This window comes from Cupressus sempervirens, chromosome 4 (assembly GCF_028749045.1).
Source record: "Cupressus sempervirens isolate cs-2001-9-10 chromosome 4, ASM2874904v1, whole genome shotgun sequence".
Taxonomy (NCBI): Eukaryota; Viridiplantae; Streptophyta; class Pinopsida; order Cupressales; family Cupressaceae; genus Cupressus; species Cupressus sempervirens.
Genome location: NC_143121.1, coordinates 621,276,961 through 621,301,546, shown reverse-complemented (window position 1 = coordinate 621,301,546; position 24,586 = coordinate 621,276,961). Strand labels below are relative to the sequence as shown.

At 36.3% G+C, this 24,586-nt stretch overlaps 1 protein-coding gene across 2 annotated transcripts in view; it reads left to right on the top strand.

The window, feature by feature from the left end:
• The window catches only part of LOC149562753 (protein CYTOSOLIC ABA RECEPTOR KINASE 7-like), a 60,067-nt gene extending 44,181 nt beyond the window's left edge, over positions 1–15,886 (top strand). For both annotated transcript variants that reach the window (XM_089826166.1, XM_089826167.1), the window contains 3 exons: positions 14,638–14,770; positions 15,055–15,141; positions 15,286–15,886. In XM_089826166.1, the coding sequence (XP_089682292.1) occupies positions 14,638–14,770; positions 15,055–15,141; positions 15,286–15,417 (352 nt within the window). In that variant the 3' untranslated portion in view covers positions 15,418–15,886. The remainder of the gene's footprint in view (positions 1–14,637; positions 14,771–15,054; positions 15,142–15,285) is intronic.
• Positions 15,887–24,586: the final 8,700 nt, after the last annotated feature.

The following is a 24,586-nucleotide window of genomic DNA, read 5'->3' as shown; positions in this document are numbered from 1 at the left end:
TATATTCTGATTTGATTTCAATAAATATAAAACAGATGTGTTAAATTTAATATCACTGCCAATGTAATGGTACTGATTTTGTATTATGTATGTTCCAAAAGAAGCAATCTTCTCATATTAAGTATGAATGTGGAGAGGCATGTCTCATGCAGGATCATGACTCTACATGGCTTAAGGTGTCATGTCACTATATGGGACATACCCTGTCATCCACAAGACATGACTTATAGATGCTGCTTCATAATATAATTGCAGCCTTTAATGACCATGATCTGCTGTATGTATAATTGGTGTTTAATAAGATCGATTCTCTTGGAATATTATTGGTCAGTCTGATTAATAATATTGATCATAATTATTATTATTGTCTTGACAAGAATTATTAGATATTGTTAAATGAATATGTATGTATGTATGTATCTATATGAATATATATAGGTATATGTATACATATTATTATCTAATGATTATTAGTCAGGAGTAATGATGATTAACGTACTAATCATGATAGTTGATTAACACAGTTTATGATCAAATCAATCTCACTGAAGCTATAACATCAACAAGTATCACAAGTATCACACGATGAACTGAAGATTAATATAATTCCTTGACTTCCACAGAAGACTATTGCCATGTCAGTAGCAGAGTATCAATCCATTGGCAGAAACAATAATTACATGCATTTAGCACAAATTCTATTGTCATTCACCCAGACTTCTATCAAGGACATATAGGGCTTATACAATACGGCCTGTGAACTATCTAGACATTAATATTTGCTTGAGGGCTATTATTGCCATATATTATTTGATTGACATATATCGGATGGATTGAGGATTTCTTAATTCATAATCACTATCAAGGGATGATATCAACTATTTTTCGCTTGGCATTCCAAAAACACAAAGTCTGAAATAATCAATTATCTGTCACTGGAATCACAAAGTTCGATTTCGATTGGAGTAGTGTTGTTGTAAGTTTGTAACATTATATGGAAGCATAGTAGTATTGAATTATTATTCAAGATATCTGGCAGACTATATCATATTTTTGTGTCTTATTCTCCTAGCATTATGCATCCTTATTACTGACATAATTTTGTTTAAGTCAAATGCATCCTTATTGCATCACATTCCGTCAATTTCTAACCAAATAATTTTTGATTTAAGCCCATCTTGCACTTGATAGTTATATTTAAACAAAGCATTCAAATTCTTACACACTTCTCTTGAAGTCTTTGGTAAATCAATATGGTGGAGGTATGCATCTGAAAGTACAGGACTAATTAAAGACATTGCTCTTCAATCTTTCACAATCCACTTTGTGCTGTTTTTTATCAGGATCTGTTGGCCTTGTTGTTGTTGTTCTACTTACTATATCCCACACATCCTTTTCAATAAGGATCAACTGCAACTTAATCTGCAACGGTTGGAACTATGAACCTTAAAACATTTCTATCACCAGACCGTTTTTCTCCATAAAAGAATACTATTGGACCTCTACCCCCCCAATTTAAATAATTTTAAAGGTGTCAGGTTCCACTGATAATGCACCTTAACTACAAAACAAAATTGATAAAAACAAATGGAGATGACAAGGAAGAGCACTATTGATGATAAGGAAGATCACTATCAAAGCTACAAGTACTTGGCCCAAAGTAAATACCACTCCCATTGACTTCCCCCCAATCTAAATAATATTGGTGTCAGGTTCCACTGACAGTGCACCTTAACTACAAAACAAAATTGATAAAAATTAACGAAGATGACAAGGAAGAGCACTATCAAAGCTATGAGTACTTGACCCAAAATAAATACCACTCCCATTGACCAAACAACTACACTATCATAATACCTCTACCATAATTCTTTAGGGAAATCACTTGCTTGTACAAGCATTGATTATAACTTTGGCAAAGGAAACAAGCGCTACTGAGCATAAATAATGCCACACGGATCTTGATTGCGAAGGGATCATGATACACTAAAGAAAGTGAAACAGATCAATAACAAACAATGCCTCTGTCCCATTCTAAAACATATGATTGAATGAACTAACTGTGCAAACCAATAGAAATGGTCGATCGATCTGCAAGGGGCTAATCGAAGATGAGACGTTGCCACAACCACAAAAACTATCAACCAAGCCAGTTCACACTGCACAATCTAACTGAAAGAGATGTCTCCTCCACCTTCTCCAACCCAAACAACTTAGCCTGAACCTATGATGCTGGTAGAAAGAAGTGTTAGACTAAATCACAAGTCACCAAAGGTAACACCAAACTATTTAATGCTCCTACCAAACAAGCAAAAGCACGAGCCTAGAACCGCCACCAAGCAAATAGCTAAATTTCCCTTCATAGGTCCATTGTGCCAATAAAGCATGGAACAATGCACAAATCAGTTCTTGCCTATCCCATTGGCTACAAATGTGTCGGTAAATTTTCATAGGGTGAAATGAAGCTTGGCTCGATTAGATGTACTCCAATAACAAAATTATAGCGAATCAATAAACAAACTAAATCGAAACACATTTTGCTTCCAATTCTCCCAAGAACAATTGAACTGTATTGTTTAACTTTGATACTATATGAGAAAATATTGGGTGGGGGGGAGAGTGAGAGGAGTCGAAATAAAAAAAAAGGTTTGAATATTTGCTTCCTTATAATTTTCATTCGATAAACTTCAACATATTTATGGGATTCTTGAATCCTATTTTTAAGGAAATATTATAAACTAAGTCCCTAATGATTTGAGTTGTTTTTACAAACAAACATTCCTACCACTAATATTATAACCTGTAAATGAAGTCCAACAAACCTAATAAATAAATGATTTAACTATCACTTATAAATACTGCGTGATTAATTACTTTTACTCACTTTACATCACACACATGCGAACACTAATTTCCAACATGATATTGGATTTGAATCCTGTAATCATAACATAAAAAATATCTGCGCACACACACATATATAAGGTGAATCTATGACACATGATTTTCCTATAATATTAGCATCATTTCAACACATTCGAGAAGAAGCATGATAGGTACACTCAAAGCCACCCTGTAGTAAGCCCAGTGTGAAACTTTGGCCCTCTTGGCCTTGGTGGCAAGTAACATGGACATCTAGCTGGGGTCCCTACCTACCAGGGTGCTTGTACTTGTTTTCCCTATCCATGTGTCATCTCTTGAGAATTAATAGCCAGCATTATAAAGTCAGGGAGAAAATCATCATGGACATTCCTTGATTGTCCTATATAAGCCCAAGAGGGAAATTTTGCCCTCTTGGCTTTGGTGGTACAAAATATTGACATCCACCTCAAGTTTCTAGCTAGATGACATTCCTCGTGATTCATCTATCCTTTACACCTCTCTCTCTCTCTCTCTCTATATATATATATATATTACTAGTCAAACTGCAATATATACTTAGGTTACAAACATATTAGGGGAAGAGGCATGATGGGTTCCCCTAAAGCCATTTCTAAACCAAGCCTAAGAGGGATGTATCAACCCATTTGCTTGCCATCTTGTATCTGCTTTCCCCAATAATATCTTGTCTCCTTACAAACAATTGCCACCTTGTAGATTAGGTGGAGGCTTTAAGGGGTGACTTGACTTAGTGAGTGCCTCCTTGTCCCAGGCTGGAACATTCCTACTAGAAAAAAGTCCTCACTAGTCTCTTGTGATCCTCTTCTTACACCTCAAGCCCTTTCTCTTTCAAGGTGGATTGCAAACAATCAAACATATCTTATATTCTATTATGAGCATTCATTTAAGCGTCATATATTTTTTCGTGTGCACATAGATATAATTTTGCCACAATTGCTTGTAAGGAAGGATACTCTAAAACTTATCATTGACCTAAAAATATGAAAGGAATTGAAATTTATAATTTTGAAATAATGAGCTAAATATAATGGCTTATGAAGGTGATGATGTCATGACCGATCAATGATCTTCCATTTAGGAAACCATTTTCTATTAACCTCACCATTCTCTAATGCCCTTCTTGCCCTTTTCCATGTGCTCGTATGCATAGCCCATTACAAACATTTCTCCTTTAACAACATGAACAGGCTAACTAATGGCTTTGTGAACTGTTAAGAATTACATAATAAGTAGTAGTATTAGAAAGGAAAGCATAAACAATTTCTTTATTTATAAACCTGGTAAAATGGATGAAAACAGGATAGGAATTAAAATATATTTTTTGTGGAAGCCAAAAGTGCTGCTCATCAAAGATAATGAAATTAACTTTATTGGTGGGTCCTCAAGTATGAAAATTGTGCTTACTCCTCAATAGCAATCTTAGGGTTCAACTTCAAAGCAAACCGTAGTTGTGATGTGATATATTGGTTACACCAAAGCTATCTAACTTCTATGTTGTTTATTTCCTCATATGTCGAGGACTCAAGCATGGTTGTATAATTATTTGAGGGCCAATATTTATAGATATAGTGACCTGACCTAGAATTGATTAGATACAAAAATAATTGTCTAACTCCTCCAGCATAAGGTCAAGGCAATGAGCCGAACAAAGAGTTTGGAAGAGAGATGGGCACCTTTTCACAAAAAGCCCACTTGAAACAGTATTTTTGCATTTTTTATAAAGATTTGTGTGACATCTACCTCACCCACTCAATCATGTCTGTTTGTAAAATCTAAGAGTCTTGCAAATGAAATTTGTATTTTTTGCCTTCTATATAGCATCAATGATCTTGAGGGAAACTAAACCACTTGAGCCAAAAAAGGAATATAACTTGTGTATTTTTTTTTCTGTTAATCCAACCATCAAACATCATGATTCAACCTTTCTTCCACCATATCTCACACTGCTTTTCAATAATCGCTTCCTGCATTCAAAATTGGTTGCGAAATATCTTCATCACTAGGTGTTAATGTTATTGTAGCTACAGTCAGATTCCTCCAGGCTGACATGGATAACACAATTATTATAATAATGTAATTATATCGATAATTATATTATTGATAATATAATTATTAATAATATAATATTTATATTGATATTATAATTTAAATACTGATATTATAATTAGTATTATAATATAATTAATGATGCCACATGTGAAGAGTGGCCATCCGTGGTGAAGGGGCACCACCAGTAAATATAAAGGAAGAGTGAAAACTTCCTCTCTTTGTAACTGCTGAACATACACACAAAAAATAGCATGGTATCAGAGTTGGTCTTCCTTGCCAGCCCGTGAAGGTTTTATGAAGAAACAGATATATATATATATATTGACGTGGGAAATTATTTAGTTTGAAAAGAATGCAAATGTGTAAATATTTCAGGGGCACTATATTGGAGTCAAATTGAAGGAGCTAATATTTTATTTATGCAAAGCACTTGTATTGATGGTTTATTTACTTGGGCGAATATGCTGGAAAGCTTTAATATTACATTTGAACATCATCGCTTATAATTTCTGAACAGAATACTGATGACAATATAATCAGTAAGTATATTTTGTGTGGTTTATGCAAGAGCTTAGATCATCAGGCCCTATGTTGGTGCTTATGCTGGAGATTGTTTGCAGAAGTCTAAAATTGCAGATATAATAAAGGTCTATTATTTAACTATATCCTTGATTCTTAGTTGACAAAATGTTGCGGACGATTCTTATGTGGCTCGATATATAGTGAAGAAATAATATTGCAGCAAGTTTGGAGTTTTTTGTGGGGCCCATTTCACAATATAACGATTCATTTGTGGAATTGGATTGTTGAAGACATTACCTTGTGCAGTTTTTAATATTCAAATTCCATTGACGCCACCAAGAGCCACGAAAAATAGTTATGGAAATATTTGGAGTAGAGGCTTTGGATGTGCTATGTTTAGCACAAATAACATTTCTGCCGTTTCCAATTTCAAACTATAGAAGAGGGACCTGGGGGAATTTTTTGCATTGTGAAAAACATTTGAGGTTTGCATGAAGGCAATGGGTAGTCACACGTTATATTTTATCACTTACTCTATACTCAAGCACCTACTGTCGACTTAGCTCTTCAGTGAATTAAGAGAGATTGCAGTTTATAAGATCTTATTAGAAGTGACAAATCATCAAGAGATGAGCCATAGAAATCTCCATTCAAATGGTGATTTGGGAACCAAGTTATAGTGTGGTAGTCTGCAAGCGTTGGAATGTAAAAAGAGCAGCAGTACCACATAGCAAATGATGGATCCAAGAAGTGAAGTACAGGTCGAACAAAGAAGCCAGTGCTACAGTGGCCATTCTCAATAAGGTGCCTAGCAAGGAGAATGGTTACATGTGAAGGCATTAACAATTAGCACAGAAATCATATTTAGAAGGCAATGAATATGATTAATAAGACACCTTAATTGAAAGTTAATGGATATAGTATTAATTAGACAAATCAATTAATAGTTATGAGGCATGGTTCTTAAAAGACGTTCCCTTTTGTAAGATATGGAAAAAGAAACTCCGAATTTGTTCTTGAGGCAGGGGAGAAGCAATACCTCATATTTGATAGAAGAACGAAATTTGTACATTATGTCAAATGTTTCTGAGGCAGCTGTGAGTAAGAAAATGTCAATACCATCTCCAAATTGCTGGAATGTCCGAGTGCCAATGTCAAATCTGCCTTAAACTAATTATGAGTATTTGAAAAGGCATAATATTTTGAATGGTTGTATCTGTTCAAAAATACATGCATCTCCCATGTAAACTGTAGAGACATATAGATATAGAAGTGTAATACAATGGAAGGAAATAAGGGAGGGGAGTGTTGTCATTGAAAGAGAAGCAAGTCTGATTGCATTTACATCTTCTGTTGGTACCTCTTGACGGCAAAAGTACTTACAAATTGGGTGCAGATTGTTCGAGGCAGTGACAGACTCAGAGACAACCAGAATTAGGTAGACTTTTCATATTTGTAATTGGCGTAGGTTCTCATACAACAGCTTTCTTCATTTATGTTTCTTGCTGAAGACTATGCAACAAAGTCTGTCATACTGTTCCAGAAGGCCGTGGATTGTAATGAAGGCAAATTACGGCAGTATGTTGCTATTCTGATGTAATTTTGGGAGTTGACTCAATCTACCATTCTGTACAAGCTCATTCCTGATATAGATCATCTTGCAGAGATGAAGGTGTTTGCAGTTGGTTTTGGATGCATGTATTGCTCACCAGGATTTCTTAAGAAGCAGTCAAAAAGAAAAAACTTTTTTTAACCAATTTGTTGAGTATTGCTGGAGCTGGGCAAACATAGCATAGTTTCTGTTTGGGGCGCCTCCTATTAACAGCTTCTAAAGATTGGTGATAGGTTCCAGGCAACACATTTGGTATCCTACTTAAGGCAAACAGAAAATTACACAGCATTGCAGTTTACTTGATATATGTATTTATCCTAGAACAGAGTTTACATGGCAAGCCAAGTGTTTGTCAAAATAGTAGCCAAAGTCTGCTGGTTAATTCTGAAAATAAAGGAAGCCTGGTTGGGATATTACATAGCAAATTCACTTTAGGGTTCAATCAGAAACATGCTGTGGCAGCTGCACATGACAGTGGGATGATTGTTGTTAAATTGGAGAGTGAGGGGACTGCCAACGTTTTCCTGAAGGATTGAGTTGAGACATCTCTTAGAGGAAAAGTCTTTATTGATTATGATCAGTTTCTTTGAAGAGAGGGAATTAACATTCAAAGAGAGTTTGATAAAGTTCCATACTTGGAAAACTCTCACTCGGCAACATTTTGCCAAGCCCCAAAAGGTTTATTCGGAAAAAAATGTGCCAACTTTTAAAAAAAGCTCTGGAACCTTAAAAAACTGCTTAAATTTAATTAAAAATACATTTTTCCCGCAAAATTCAATGAGAAGATGCATGTAATGAGTTAATTAAAGAGAATGCAAAAGAAACAAGTAGAGTTTAGATATATATAAATGCATAGTGGGTACAAAATCGCATTCTCATGCAGAATGCTGATGGCAGGAAGCAATATAGTAAATAGTTTTTGTCAAACTAGAAGTAAATACCAAATACGTCAATACAATCACATCTTCCTCTTCCCAGCTTTATTAGCAGAAAAGAGAGAGGGGGTCTAGGCCTCAAAGACTGGGCGTCACTGTGAAGTCTGTGGCTGTGCCTCCTCCCTAGGCACTGCTATTGACTCCCTCTATGTCGTGGAAGTGGATGTATCTCCTCCTATAGTTGGCACTAGTAATGCTGCCTCCTCTGAGCTTGAATCCTCATCATCCTTGTCCTCAATGTCATCCATTGTGAAATGAAAATCCGTTCCATCCCCCCCCTCCATGGCCTGCCTCTCCAAATCAGTGATCTCATTCGCTGAAAACAATGTACTTGGCTCCTGTGCCGCTCAATCAGAATAAGGATATATCTCATTCAGATCGAGTGGACCAGGTACTACTGAACCCCATGCCCTTTTTATGCACAACTTAAGATTATAGTGCACATAAAAAAGGTCATCTAGCCGTTTTTGAGTCAATATGTTTCAATAACTTGCAATCACCTAAGAATGCCTTGGAATCCTTCTTCTCTCAACTCTTCAAGCCTCCAAATGCTGAAAATGTGACTGGTAAACAAAAAACACCTTTTTTGGCCTTCAACGTCGTCATCTTTTATGCGGCCGAGTCACAGGTAAAAAGTCGCCAATTTTTAAAAAAAAAACTCAGCGATTAATCTGCCGGGAAACAAAAAAATTGGCAAGTTGCTAATCGCCAATTATGCCAACTATGTGATGAATTTCCATAGATGTACTATTGGCAGAGTACTCTCTGAGTTGCAAAAAGTGGCTGAGTTTTCTGGCCTGGTGACTCTTTTATGACTTTTACTGGCACCAAAAACTCGCCGAGTACTTGCCTGAGTTTTTGCCAAAAACTAGTTAGTTTTATAATAGCACTTAAAGGCAAAAAACAGTCCAATTTAATTTCATTTCTCATTTCTCAACTTGAGAGGGGGAAAACAATCCGCCAGAATTTTTTGTTTATGTTGACTTCAATATTTAGTTCTGGAAATGTGAGCTTAAGTTTTTTCCAAAACGATCACAAGTTTCCACTTATTCAACTATCACCAGGCTAGTAACTCCTTATATGATCACAATAACCATGAGAAGTCTTTTGCACCAATGAGGCTGGCAAGCAATGAACAGAAATGCCTGACGAAGGCAGCCCGATCTAGTAGCAATTATTCCAAATTGGGCATTAATCTGCAGGCACCAATGCTCATAAACAGCCCCACACACAGGTCGAAACGCCAAGCAAGACCTAAGACATGCCTGTTTGAACACACAATTGTGTAGCCCAACCCTTATGTTAGCACTCAGAAATTGCAATGACTAAGGCGTTTAATCTCTGATATGCCAGATGCCTAATAGCAGACCATTAACACACCACAAAAGAGATACGATAGCTTCCACAATGAAGGTACACAAATGCCTGGTCTGCCCATGAAAGAACAACAGAATTGAATACCAAATCCTCCCTATGCAAGAACACCCCTGTGCAATTAATTCCAATGTCTAAAAGCTGGTATATATAAACGCTGAATTTCAGAATTACACATAACTACCACAATCAAATCACCCAAAGAAAAATCATCCCACTATGCAATGATTCAATAGCTCTGAAAACTGTAGGTAGACATGCATCAAATTTTGCACCAAACTGATTCTCCAGTAGCACGCCCAAATCAGATGAAACAACCAAACACAATCCACTCTATTTTCAGTAATGATTGGAAAAATAATTTAAACTCTAAACCGTCAGTAATAAATTGCTTCTCAAGCCACAGAAGAAAGATAGTATGAGAAGACAATAATGACTCTCAGAATTAATTTGCAATACCTTAACTGTGAATTTACAATGCACTTCTCAGCTAGAAACCCTTATATTTCAGCAAAGGCAAGAAACCAACAATCATGAAAATCTCCACAAAGCAACAAAAGCAAATAATCAATTGGATAATTGGATGCTTTTTTCATCAAAATGAGCTCATATTTATAACCCCCATTGGCTCAACGTTTCCCAAATGCAACTTCACTTAAGAAGCTTTGCCAACACATCATTTTATAACATTATTATAATAAAGTGCTGTTATAATAATGAGACTTTAATAAATATGAGCTCACACAATAAATAACCTCATCCAATGTAGGTGATGACCAACTGCGAACGCTACCATGCATTGCCAAATGTGGCAACTACTTGAACTACACTTACAAAAAATATTAGGTCCACCATTGAGACCCCCAAATCATCCTGTCATCTCATGAGAGTTGCTATAATGAACTGACTCGATCATTTGCAAAGCTTGCCAAAAATGGGGACATTACAGTCCTCCCTCCCCAAGATTGCTTGTTCTCAAGTAATCAGGCATCACACTGAAATCTCCACCAGGATCTTATAAGAAGCATGTGATATCCTTGTCATCACTAAACCAACTGCATGCCAGTAACACCATCAGAACCAATAACATGACCTGCAACATAGCACCCAACACCTGTGTTGATGATGTAGAAGTTAGGACACCACTAAAAGAGAAGTCCATAAGAGATCTTAGCACACACTCCTTCACTGTACCTACCCAATCATCCTGCAAACAATCCAACTTAGCACAAACCAACTCTGCACCCAATGCAAGACCTGGCCATCCCCATCCTCATCGCTAGGCTATTGTGATGACTTTCCCTCAACAATATTAGTATAAACCCACATGCCATGATTCACTACTCCCTTTGGCCTCAAAGCACAAGTATGACCTTTAGAGAAATTCCCTTTGCACCAAAAGCAATCTCCCCCTCACATTCTCTCTGAATGTATCATCAAACTTCCTTGCTGACATCCCCTTTTCCTCAACAAGTGGCGGGGGTTCCTCATCAACGGGTGGAGGAACAAAAGGTTTTCAAAGCAGCCTTGCTTCGAGAAGATCACTCTTAAGTCACGTGCCTTCCTCATTGCCTCCTGTAAAGAAGATGGGTCCAATGACTTTGCCTATCCACGGAGTGGCTCAATCAATTCCTCCATAAATAACATCACTCGTATGTTCTGATATGTCATAAACCATAACTAAGAGCCTCTGAAACTCACTGATATATCCCTCTAATCCACTAAACTACCTCAGTTGAGCCAACTCTTTGAAGTACACCTTTGGATCCTTCCTTCAAACCTCTCGATCAAACGATCCACGAACCCCTAATAGGAAATGTTTTGATCATGCCACATAGAAACTAAGCCATGTTACCACCAGTCATGGGAAGCTCTGTCCAAATGTAGCAGTCCAATCCTGGTAGCGTCCACTTCAGACATAGGATGCAAAGCCCAATACATGTTGAGCTAACCTGCCTCGATCCTCAACTCAATCTCGATCTCCATCTCGGGATCTATCCTCAACTCGAGAACTATGAGAACCAGTAGAAACATCTTGAGTCCTCTCCCTACTCTCTTCCCAAGGGAGTGCTATCCGCTGTAGAGTGTCCGGAAGCTGTTGTAACACACTTGCCATCTGGTTCTGTCCTGCAGCCATGTCTCAGAGTTTAGCCTGAACGTCTCTATCTATCTCAGAACTTGTGGCAGCTGAACCAACTGGACTATCAGCACCACCATCACCCACTGTACTGAATTGAATCTCAGACTCTCCATCCCTGCGTGGAAGAGTACAACCTCTACGTGTGTAATTCATGCCTGACACAGATCTCCTATCATCTCCCATGGCATTGAATAGGAGGATAATGAATCAAATACTGAATGCAACTCCGACAATGCACTAACCAAACTATCAACTGAGCCCAATTCCTACAAGCTGGCAGGAAACTGCTCTGATACCACCATAATAACCCCTAGTTGGCTCGTGCCAGCAAGCCTAAATTTCTTGTTTATGTTGGCTTCAATATTTAGTTCTGGAAATGTGAGCTCAAGTTTTTTCAAAATGAGCCCAAAGTTCCCACTTATTCAACTATGACCAGGCTGGTAACTCCTTATATGATCGCAGCAACCATGAAATGCCTTTTGCACTAGTGAGGCTGGCAAGCAAGGACCAGAAATGCCTGACAAAAGCAGCCTGATCTAGTAGCAATTCTTCCAAACTAGGCGTTAATCTGCAGGCACAAATACTCATAAGCAGCCCACACACAGGTCCAAACGCCAAGGCAGGCATCAGCCGAGACGTGCCTGTTTGGACACATAATTGTGCAGCCCGACCCTTATGTCAGGGTCCAGAAATTGCAATGACTAAGGTGTTTAATCTCTGAGATGCCAGACACCTAATAGAAGACCATTAACATATCACAAAAGAGATACAGTGGCATGCACAATGAAGGTGCACAAATGCCTGGTCTGCCCATGAAATAACAACAGGAATTGAATACCAAACCCTCCTTGTGCAAGAATGCTTCTGTGCAATTAATTCCGACGTCTAATAGCAGGTATATATGAATGCTGAATTTCAGAATTACACAAAGCTACCACAATCAAATTGCCCAAAGAAAAATAGTCCCACTATGCAATGATTCAATATCTCTGAATACTGTAGGTAGACATGCAACAATAGTGAGATGGTTGCCTTTTTCACAAGAAAATCAGTTTAAATAATTTTTTTTGCATTCTATATAATAATTTGCATATCATCAAGCATGACTTCTAAAATCTTGCAAATGAAATTTGTTTTTTTGCTCCTCTATATCATTAAAGAATTTGAGGAAACTGGACCTCCTGAAGAAAAAACAAGGAGTTCAATAATATATTTATTTCTCCTATAAATCCAACCATTTGAAATGATAATACATCCTTTCTTACACCATATCTAACACTGCTCGTCAAGAATGGATCTTATCTCTGCTATCTGTATTCAATATTGGGTGCTGTAAATCTTCTTCGTTAGACTCTGAACTGGCGCTGGCTCAGCTCAAGACAAAATGCACCAAAGACCAAAAATAGCTAAACTTTTTATTTTTCCAAATTTGTGAAAACACTGATTTTTTCTCAATTTTTTTGCTGTTTTCAATCACAAAATGTGCAGATCATGAAGAACAAATGCTGAAAATTTCAGAAAAATCCATTGTGTTTTTTATTTTTTGAAATTTGGTCGACGGTGCATTTTTGTCGTGAGCTTAGCTGTGTCCCTTTGAACCCTGCCTCAACAGTAGTAATAACATCTACAAAAATTTGTTTATAAGCATATCTAAACTAAAACTGAGAAATAAATCATATTCTAAATTTTAGAAAGCAGCTGTGGTCAAAGTACAAATACAAACAAAAAAAATTATATTTATTAGAAAAAATGAATTACCTAGACACATGAAATGGAATTGAACAATAGAAGAAAAAATGTTCAGCTGCATTCCTTGCTATTTGATGTTTGTCCCTATTGCAACCTATGCTCTCAAGCAAATTATTGGGAACTTGGAGAAGTGCATGGCATAATATAATGTCTAATTTTGATGTGCGAAGTCTAGGGCCAACAATATTGTTTGAATTGGAAGGAATGGATGATTTGTAGAAGTAAAAGAAGCAATTTGATCATGGTTGTCATCTCCTTTTTTTTTCATTTTTTGTTTTAAGGTCTTTTTCTTCAAATAAATCTAATTGTGTCTGGACCCCTCGAACAACCTCAGGCGAAACTTGTGTGCACAAAGAATTATCTCAGGTTGCTATACAGGAAAGGTGAAGTTTTATTAGAACAGTGGCTCCTCCATGAATTTTGGTTTTGTAATAATTGCAAGCCAACTCCCTTTTCTTCACTCGTTGAGGGACATGTTTCTTTTTGAACTGGTGTCACCATTGTGACAATTAGTAATTTGAAAGTAGGCTGCAAATGAAAAAAGGGAAAATGTTTTATCATTCATACCTGCAAATGAAAGAAGGTAAAATGTTTTAGCATTCATATTTGCAGGTAAAGTGAAAGAGATGGAAAAACAATGGATTATGGAATAAAAAAGAAGGGAAATTTGAAGTAACTATGTTTACCTTTTTTAATTCTATGTTTCTTGTTCCATGAATTCACAATGAGAAGAGGACATAAAATGAAACATGGGATGGCAAATGGAAAAAGAAAAAATGGACAAGCTTTAAGAAAAACCATACTTTTCAAATATGCTGCTCCAAATTTGACAATCGGTTGCTGCAAATCTGCAGTCATCTCTTTTGCTGCCTCAATCTATCTATTGTGTTTTGCTTAATTCCTTTTTTAGTTCACTGTGACCTCTTTTACTTTTAGTTTTTGTTGTTATTCGTTGAGGCTCTATTAGCTGGCTGAGTTTGAATGGTGGGAACTTGGGAACTTGTCCATTGAGTCTGGTAGACTTGGAGTCTGTCAAAAACATGCTAATACTTGCTGATGAGGTTGCGGGCCTTGTTTGGCCTTCCTCACTCCAAGACTCAGTGGGTCTGCTGGGTACTCAATAAGGCCCATTACTACGCCTTTATCTACTTCTTAAAAGAATTTATTAAGCTCATAGATGTCAGGCATGTAGTTAATGTCTATATAAGCTTCAATGTTATATTATGATAGCTCAATATTCTTTAAGTTGGTTACTTTCCTTCTATTCTTTTCAAAGTCTTAAAATTCAACTTTTCTTCGTTGAAATCAGCTTTTGTGTTTTAACGTCTAACGGTTATGATACTGTACTCGGTCAGGTATGCTATGACAGGACAGCTGACTCAGAAGAGTGACGTATATAGCTTTGGGGTGGTTCTGCTTGAGCTTCTTACCGGTAGAAAGCCTGTTGACCATACAATGCCTCGGGGACAACAAAGTCTTGTTACTTGGGTAAGAATTGCATTTTTTGAGATTTTGATCTAACATATAATACAGCACTGGAGTTAAACCATAATAATAATTGATCACATAGATGAGCTTGAGAGGGAACATTGTTTAAGGAGAATTGGGATTTTTCATTTTACCTTTTAAAATGCCATATATTTGTTATAAGTCTTTGGAAGCCTCTGATGGATTGTAGTATATTTCACAATCTAAGTTCACCCTTTTTTGCGTCAGAGCTCTGCATCACGTGACATTTGTTAATATCCTCTGTTGATTTTTGTTCTCTGTAGGCCACTCCAAGACTGAGTGAAGATAAAGTCAAGCAGTGTGTGGATCCAAAGCTGAAGGGAGAATATCCTTCCAAGTCTGTTGCTAAGGTGCAGATCCATTCTACCATCTATGCCTAATTTTGTTAATAAGTTGTTTGGTCGTAAGAGAGTGAAAATGCTAGTCAGGAGTTCTATTTTAATATTCTCTGGGTTTTATTTTAATATTCTTTTTTGGATCTTAATCTATTGCAGTTAGCCGCTGTTGCAGCACTTTGTGTGCAGTATGAGGCAGATTTCCGTCCCAACATGAGTATAGTTGTAAAAGCGCTTCAACCACTGCTCAATCCAAAGCCAGCAGCTCCTGCACCTGAAGCTCAGAATTGATGATTTAGCATGGTGCAGTCGAGTTCAATTTCAGGCTGTGTTCAGCAAAGTTCTATATTAATATGACAGGATATTATAGTGGCAGTTTCTGGAGAACACAGCCCAAATACTTAAGCAACTATTTATTTGCGGAGCTCCAGCTTTTGTTCGTGGGTTAGATTTTTTTCTATATTCTTTTAAAATAGCTATTCTTTGGCCCCTTTTGCAGATTGTTTACATGTGCGGAAAACTTGATACTCGAGTCAGTTCCAAGCAACATATAGTTTGTGTGCTATATTTCCTAGAATCCTTTTGCTTATTTATGGGTTCTGGGATTACTTTTTTGATCCTGGTTTTGTTTGTAGTCTTGTTCTATAAGATATTTTTCCTCTCTTCTTTTCCTGTATAGGTCATGTACGTGGATCTAGACATCTTGTTTGACATTAAGGACTCTGCAATGATTATCATCATGATTTTGTGTAAGGCATAACAGGAAGGGTAAATTATTCTTAGACACTAGAGATTCTTTTGGAAGAAGTAAAAAAGTATTGAATATTACTTTTATTACAAGGTCAACTGTCAGTCCTTAATATACTTCTGTCTGCTTCTTTTGGAAGGGGTATGGAATGGATATTAGCTTTTATGTTTTAAAGACCTGTTCCGCTGTCAGGAGTATTAAATGACGTTTAAAAATAACATATCGAGTGTGCTCTGTGATCCTGTAATTACATACCAAGGAGAGATTTGATACTCTCCTGCAAATTTCATGCTATTTTCGTCATATGTATGACAAAAAGATGAAGCCATTGAAGCTATTTGCTGTTACTCCAACATGCATCTTCCTTGAACTTTGCGTTCCCTTGCTGAATGTTAGTATATTCTTATAATATGTCATGATTTCTAAGTAATACTAATTTTGCTATTTGCCTCGGAATGGTTTTGGTACGCGGCTCACGTTACAATGTAAGTTGTCGATCAACGTAAAAAATAGTTGAAAGATAATTGGTTTTGTTAGTCCCGAACTAATGATCCCAGTGTGGGTCACAACAATTAATTTGATGACTAAAACTTAAAATTTCTCGAGTTCCAAAAAATACATATTATCTTTTAACTCATAATTTCTTATTTATGATTGGCTAATAAGAGTTTTGCCAGGGGTAGAATTTAATTTTCAGTTAAAAAATTAGAAAAATTAAGCTCTAGAATTCTCCGTGAGGTTCCAGTCCACCTTGTTGCTCAACCTCTTCTTGCCCCTGGAGCCAGCTTAAGTCTTCAAAACCCTCTCTAGATTCTTCGTAGATACATCCCCCCATTTCGAGCTTTGGTGAGTACAGAGAAACCCTACTGATATGAGAGACTAAAAAGGCCCTGCTGATTTAATTAGTGATTTCATTATTTTGATCAGTTTGATCTAAACTGCTCATATATTCTTTCTTCACTGTCAAAGGGTGAACATTTGTTAATTTCAGAGCATTTATGTATCCTCTGTTTCAAAATTCTAGTGGTTTAAAATACTTTTCAGAACTTGAAAAAATCACTAGTTATAAAATTGACCACATGAGCAAGATAGGTAATGCATAACAAAGTGACAATATTTTAACGTGGAAAACCCTTTAGGGTAAAAGTCCACTTTGAATTTGAAACTTTATTGGCCTCTTGGGTAGATTTTTTAGAGTTACAACTGTGAGAAGCACCAACACCCTATTTTAGAAACACCAATTTCAAGGAACACCAATCCCTTACACTTGAAACACCAACTTCTAAAATGAACAAATGAGATACAAAATCAAAGGAACATCTCTGTTACAACACAAATCATGAATCAGTAGTTTCAACGTCTTGTTGAAAACATAATGTAGAATATACTTCTGTTCTCCTCAAAACATCCAGTATTCAAATATGTTTTCTTTTTCCATTAAAAGATTTGGCAAATGCACATATGAATGAATGAAGAAGTAATATGTAAACCCTTCTTCTACCTCTCATAAACTTTTGCAATGAAAATCAAATTACAAATAGAAAAATAGAAAGATAAAACATTATCCTGTTTGTTTTTAAAAATCTATTTGCATATTGTTCGGTTTACAAAGAATTTCACACATATCCTACAACTTATGTCAAAAACACATGTTGGATGTTTTAAAGGAATGTATCCTCTACTTATAAATCAAGAAAGTTGAAAATTTGGAGGCAAGTACATACCCCAAACTTCAATTAGACCAAAACTACTCAAAACTACTAAAACTGTCATAGCAATTTGGTAACTGTTTCTGATAAACATTTTTATTCCTCTTTCTCTACATGTGTTATGTAAAAAATAACAAAGGCCCATTTTCGCTAACTCAAAGCCATTTAAAAAAATGTATGATAATTGGGGTATAATTGATAAAAAATTCATCGACTTTCTAATAGACCAAAACTATATTTTTATGATTATTTTTTGAAGCAATGTGAACATTAAGTGTTAATTGTATAACACTTGGTGTTTGTCTTGAATATATTTTGAACAATATTGAAAGATGTCAAATAAGATAATTACATGATGTTAACCATACTATATGCTCATTATTTTTGCATTATTGACATCAATGATAACAATCAAAGACCAAATACCAAGGATTCAACATAAAAATCTTTTGCATATTTATTAATATTATTTTTGCATGTTCAATTCAATTAAAAATGAATCACATTTAACCACTGCAATCTTTTAAAAACTTCCAAATTTTAATCACCAATAATTTAATTAAAATTACTAGACTTAATTGAATTAAATATAACTATATTAAATCATGTTATAATTCTATTATTGAATTAAATTTTATGAGCAAGAAACACGTATAATACAAGTTAAATTATGTATGTTTCTATAAGGTGCAAATTATGTTGTAATTTTTTTAATAAATTGTTTATAAACTTCTTATTTCCAAATCTTATTATAATTTTTTAATTAGATTTTTCATAAGTTTCAGCAAATAGATATAATTTATGATGTTGGTGGTGTTATTGATTTACTACTATTGTGTATCAAGGATCAAAACGAGGTTACACGGTAAGTTTCATATATCAGATCTAGCCAACTAACCAAAAGAAAAATCAGCTCAACCCATGGGCTGGTACATAGAGTTTACACATTTAAATGTTGTTTATATAATAAATTATAAAGGTTACTCCTCTTCCTCATCACTTAACTCTGAGGTAGTGAACTGTACAGGAGAAGGCATACATGTCAATAGATGGTCCTCCTCTTCTTGTTGCTTGCACCCTCAAGTTACCTTCCCTTTGGATCTTCTACACCAGCTGTGACAATGACACATTGAACTCGTCCTCCAATGCATTGCTTTCTTTCTCCTTCATAAAAGTAAACCAATACTTGAGATCTTTCTTAGTCAACAACCCTTTACCTTCCTGCATGAATTTCCGGAATTGCTCCTCCATCTTTAAGATGACAATTACCTGCACAACAATGTCAACCCTTATGATCTCCTCAAAGACTCAATAAGAATTATTTCTTTACCCTTAAACACATTATTGTTCCTAAATTTCCATAGATACTAGAGTATAAATGAAGAGAGAATAGACTAGAGCAAATTAAGACTATTGTTGCCACAACAGATTTTACCAAATATAATGTTCTCAATAAAGACAATTTCATCAAATACAAACCAAACATATACTAGATATCCTATACAAAAGCGCATTGGAAAAAAAAAAGAGCAATAGATTCAAGGTGAGCATAAGCAAGACAAATATTAGGATCCCCTCTTGGCTTAGCGAATGACAGCTTATGGAACAACATTCTCCAAAGAAAGAAAACAATTTTAAGCTCTATAGGTCTAGCCCAAAAATGAATGAGAATTTTCTTCCAGTCATTATGGGCAAGAGAAAGATTCCAACTGATATTAAGATGATCAAGGATAACAATGTTGGTGGTAAGGGCAGAGTAGACATACTTGGATCTAACCAGATGCAAGGGAGAGGAGTCGGGCCATTTCAATTGGAACAAGCAAGATCCATGAGAGGAACAACTCCTTCTGACCCCTACAACATCAAGGGCATTAACAATCATAAAGTTTTCCTATGAGATTCATTAAGGGAGATTACGGATTTAAGCTTAGTCCAGTCTATGAGATTGTCATTACACAAAATGTCTCTAAAGGTTTTAATACCAGCTTTGGCCCATTTCTTAGTTGAGTATCCCTGCACCAGGGCTAGAGGCTTAGAGTTACTTTTCAGACTCCAGTAAATAGTTTTGTTGTCACACCATATGTTTCCATCCTCTGTTCTCGGAATAGTCCCCAATAGAGGTCTCACTTTAGCCCAGCTTTTCCAGATTGCCTTAAAAACATTAGACCCCCCACCGTTGTTTTACATTCAAGAGCTAAAAAGTCTAGAACATTTAGATTATTCCAGAACTTTGCTCTACATGGATAGCCTCTAGTCAAGTTATGTTTAATAATTTTGCAGGGTTCATCTCCATGTGTAGCTTTAGCAATCCATTTCACAATTAGTGCCATTCATTAAACTATCAAATCTTTCAATCCGAGATCCCTTAAATCCTTACTTTTTGTGCACTAGTCCCATTTGATAGCATGAGTCTTACCAGTACCTTTCCCATCAGACCAAAGAAAGTCTTGTATAATATTTTGTATTTATTCAAATTGATTAACATTAAAGAGCCATGCTGAGGAGAAATAAATAGAATAAGAGGAGAGGATCTTCTGACAAGTCTGAATTCTACCTGCCAAAGATAGATATATAGTGTTCCATTTGTGAAGTTTGCCACTAATTTTCTCTCGGACCCAAATGCACATATCATTAATAGTGGGGTTGATGATGACAGGAATTCCGAGGTATTTCACTACTTGGTTAGGGCCTCCCCAACATATACCATATTTGTTGCATCACGAAGGAGGAATAATGTCCCATCCCAGAAGAATAGATTTAGAAAATGATATCTTGCTTCCCAAGGTTGTATAGAATAGATCTAGTTTAGTCATTAGATGTAAAATATTAGTCGCGTCAAGTTTGAATAAAATTGTTGTGTCATTTGCAAATTGGATATTAATTATCTCTCTCTCATTTGGAAGGAGAGGGCCTGAAACCTTAGGAGACAAAGAATTATCCCTTAGAAAGTAGTGCAAGGCTTCTACAACTATTACAAAAAGTGCACGGGCAAGGGGCACCCCTGCCTAATGGACCTTGATAGTTCAAAGCATTTTGTTCTCATATCATTCACTTCAATTGATGCATTAGCATCTTTCAATAGAATTTTCACCATATGAATATATGTTACTAGAAAGCCTAATGCTTCTAGCATCATAAAAATGAATCTCCATTCCACCCCGTCTTAGGCTCTCTTGTAGTCTATCAAAAGCATTCCAATATCTTGTCCTGAATATCCGGCCCAGTCCATAGTTTCCCGACAAGTGGTGAGATTCTCCAATATATATCTACCCTTGACAAAACTTGTCTATGTCTGGCTAATGATCTTACGAAGGATAAAGACTAGTTTAGAGGCCAATATCTTAGTTTGGATTTTGTATGTCACATTCAGGAGTGTGATGGGTCTCCAGTTTTTAATCAAGGTTTTGTCACCTCCTTTATAGATTAGTTTGATGACACCTGAATTAATAGTCGGTCCCATAGATCCCTCCTTAAATGTAAAGAGGTATAACTCTAATAAGATGGGGCTAATCCAATCTAGATTGACTTTGAAGAATTCAACTGTGATCCCATCTAGCCCAAGAGCTTTCTCTTTACTCAAGGTGGAGATGACACCTTTAATCTCCGTAAGAGTAAAAGGTACATTCAACAATTCTAAGTTTGCATCTGACACTTTCTTAGGGATAATATATATAGTCTTTCTCCTAGCATTCTCCATGTCCACCCCTATATCTTTTGAGGAGAATAAAAATTTATAAAATCGGGTGAAAGCACCAAGGATACCTTCTGCATCTGTGAAGTTTGACCCATTTTCCCACACACACTCAATCTTGTCTTTGGCTTCCTTATCTTTCAAAACCTTAAAGAAACACTTAGAACCTCTATCCCCCATCTCCAACTAGTTATCTCTGGACCTAATTCCGGCCCCCTAAATCTTTTTGGTTTGCAATTTCCTCAACCCATGCTTAGTCTTGGTAACCATCTGAAAAAATTGGCATTCACAGAGTGATTTTGGAGAGAGGCTTCAATTGCTTGCAGAGAGAATCAACCAAGGAGATTTCCAATGCTCTGCCATCCTTGACTTTTTTCTTATCCACAATCTTGAATAAAGTTTGCTAGGATTTAATAGTCTAATTCCATCTATTGATGGGGTTTTCATGCTTATGTATAGTATAACTATACCATTGTATAATTTAGAAGCTGCAAGGACATCTTGATCATCTAGAAAAGGACTGCAAATTGTTGATCTTGGACAAGGGAGAACCAATTTTAAGAATTTCAATAAAAAATAGGATGATAGTCAGAGAGTGAATAGGGCATAACTTGGATAGGGTTGTTATCAACAGGTTTGTAATAGCTAAAGAAGTTTTTATCATAGTAAACCCTATCAAGTCTTGAATAAATTCTGTTATCCCCTCTCTGAAAGTTAGACCAAGTGTACCATATTCTTAGGGATTGATTTTTCAAATCAGCAAGGGGATCAATAATATTGAGCTTGCTCAACATTCTAGACCAATAAAGGTGTTCATTGCCTTTCCATTCAAACTTTAATCCGCCATATTTATCTTGTAGTCTCTCTACCATGTTATAGTCTCCTACTACAATCCAAGGAATATTGGGCAGCTCAGTTGTCCACTGCTAAAGTCTGATTCTATTCAAATGACCATTAGGGGCATAAAAAGAGCATATGTTGAACTCAAGTTATCAATTTTAAAGGAGACCCATGAGGCTCTATTGCAAGGTGAATTGCTCCATTTGGTGATTTTCTTCCTCCAACTAGGACCAACCAGGATGGTTGTTCCCCCTTTCCCTTTAGGATGTTTGGTATAGAAGGATGCAATGTCCTTCTAGATATATTTCAAAGAAATTTCAAGGGTAAAACCAATAGCCTTGACTTCTTGAATTAACAGAATATCAATGTTATTGACCCACCTTAAGAATCTTTTGATAATGTACTTTCTATCTAAAGATTCCAAGCCTCTAACATTTCCAAGAAGCTAATTTCAACTTATCCATAGTACTATTTATTTATCAATGTCCATTGGGGTCTGAAACCCCTTAAAGCATTTAGGCATTTTGGATCTGGCCCTCTTGAAAGCTTTGGTATTTCCACTAGTATTAGGTGGTTTACCCCTTTTCTTTTTCACAACTTATCCATTCTCTAAACCACTTCTATTATTATTCCTTCTTTTGCTTTTTTCTACATAGAAGACATAGAATTCCTCCTCTATAATGTCACCCATCTTGGAACATTCCCTAACTTCGACCATAGGATCAACATCAGGCTGCACCTCCTCTGTAATACAATTATCCTGTTGTAGACTTGATCTCAAGTTTGGCACATTAATCTCCAAACTAGCTAGAGGATCCCCTTTCCTTTCCATATTAGGATTAATATAATTTGCTGGGATAACAATAAGGGAATAGTCATGAAGCCTTTCCTCTTCATTCAAGCCATCGAATTTGTGTATGATAGGAATGTCTTCAGCAAGGCAATTTGGATTATCAGAGCCAACTTCAACACAAGGGGTAATTGTTAGAGGAGGGGCAACCTCATCTCTACTCCTGTTCAAAGTGGGGAAGAGCTTAACTACCGAGCAGGTCCTATCTTTGCCAATATTTTTTGCCTTATCCTTCATAGATCTCAATGCCAATTGTTGGGCATTTAACTTCCTAGCATTACCACCCAAGGGCTTAGGATCAAGATCAAAATCCAAAGTTTGGACTTTCAAAAGGGTTTTAAGCTCTTTTAGAGACTCCTGAGCTTTTTGAACAACATGGTTTCTTGAGGGCTAATCAAATTGACATTTTAGGACACTTAGAGAACCCATAAGATTATTAGAGTCTTTCATTCATTGGGATGCCTACAGGTCTAGGGAAATTTGTATGGAGTCTTTTTTAGACAAGGAGACAACCAATTTGAGTTTTAGAGGTGGCACAGGTGTACAAAAGGAGACATGATTAAGATTCTTCTTACTAGTGAGAAGAGGGCAATCCTTTCTCTTATTCCATTCTCTTCTGCAAAGGTAGCATGCATTTAGCCCACCCATGTAAACAATAGGACACCACACAGGTGAGGGACCTACATCTAGACAAATTTTCTTAGGGGCACCAACACCAAGGAGGATAGATATAAGAATTCTAATATCAACATTAGGGAATAGGGTGTTAGAATGATCAATTTAAAGCACTTTTCCAACAGGCTCCAACAGTTGGGGAATGAAATTCTAGATGAATTGGGGAAGGTTGATAATAGTTACCCATCTAGGGTTGGTTAGGGCTAAAACTTCATCATTTATTGAGTCTAGAGACCAAGGCAAGGCCCTAAACTCTGCATTGCCCACTTTCCATAATTGTTTATCCACGACGACTTTTTGGGAATCAGGGTTACAAAAAATAATAATAAACAACCCTCTTTGAACCATTCGACATAAAGAAAAGTGATGCCCTAATTTTTGGCCCCAAACCCTATGAAACCAGTCATTGAGATAATTTCTTGAAGGCAATTTAAAAGGATCCACAACAATAAAGAAGATATATGTGTTCTTTAACCTATTCTTCTCTTTATCCAGCTCTACTACCATTTGGTCATTAATCTTAATAACGAAATAAGATGAAGAAATATTCTTACCTCCATCTCCTTAGTTGACAAGTTGGGCAGTTGAGGAAGAGAGTCCTTTGACGAATTTGGCATCATCTGGGACATGAGGGATTCCTTGGAGTGCTTTTTTGAATGATGCTCTACCTTCTTCATCTGTAATTTCCTCTGCACCTTCCCTTTTCTCTCCATGGCAATCAAGGGCATGAAAATGGGAAGAAGGTTGGCTATGTGGTTTAGAAATACCATGCTTCTCCTTTACATTGCTCTTATTGAAGGCAACCATAATTAATTGCCTAATTTGAATAAATTTCTTGGCCCTTGGTGAGGTCGAGGCCATCAATGCTTGCATGGGGAAGAATAAAGAGGGCTCTATAGATCTCTAGTTGCAAAGCCCTCTCCCTCGTACGACCACCTCCATGCTTG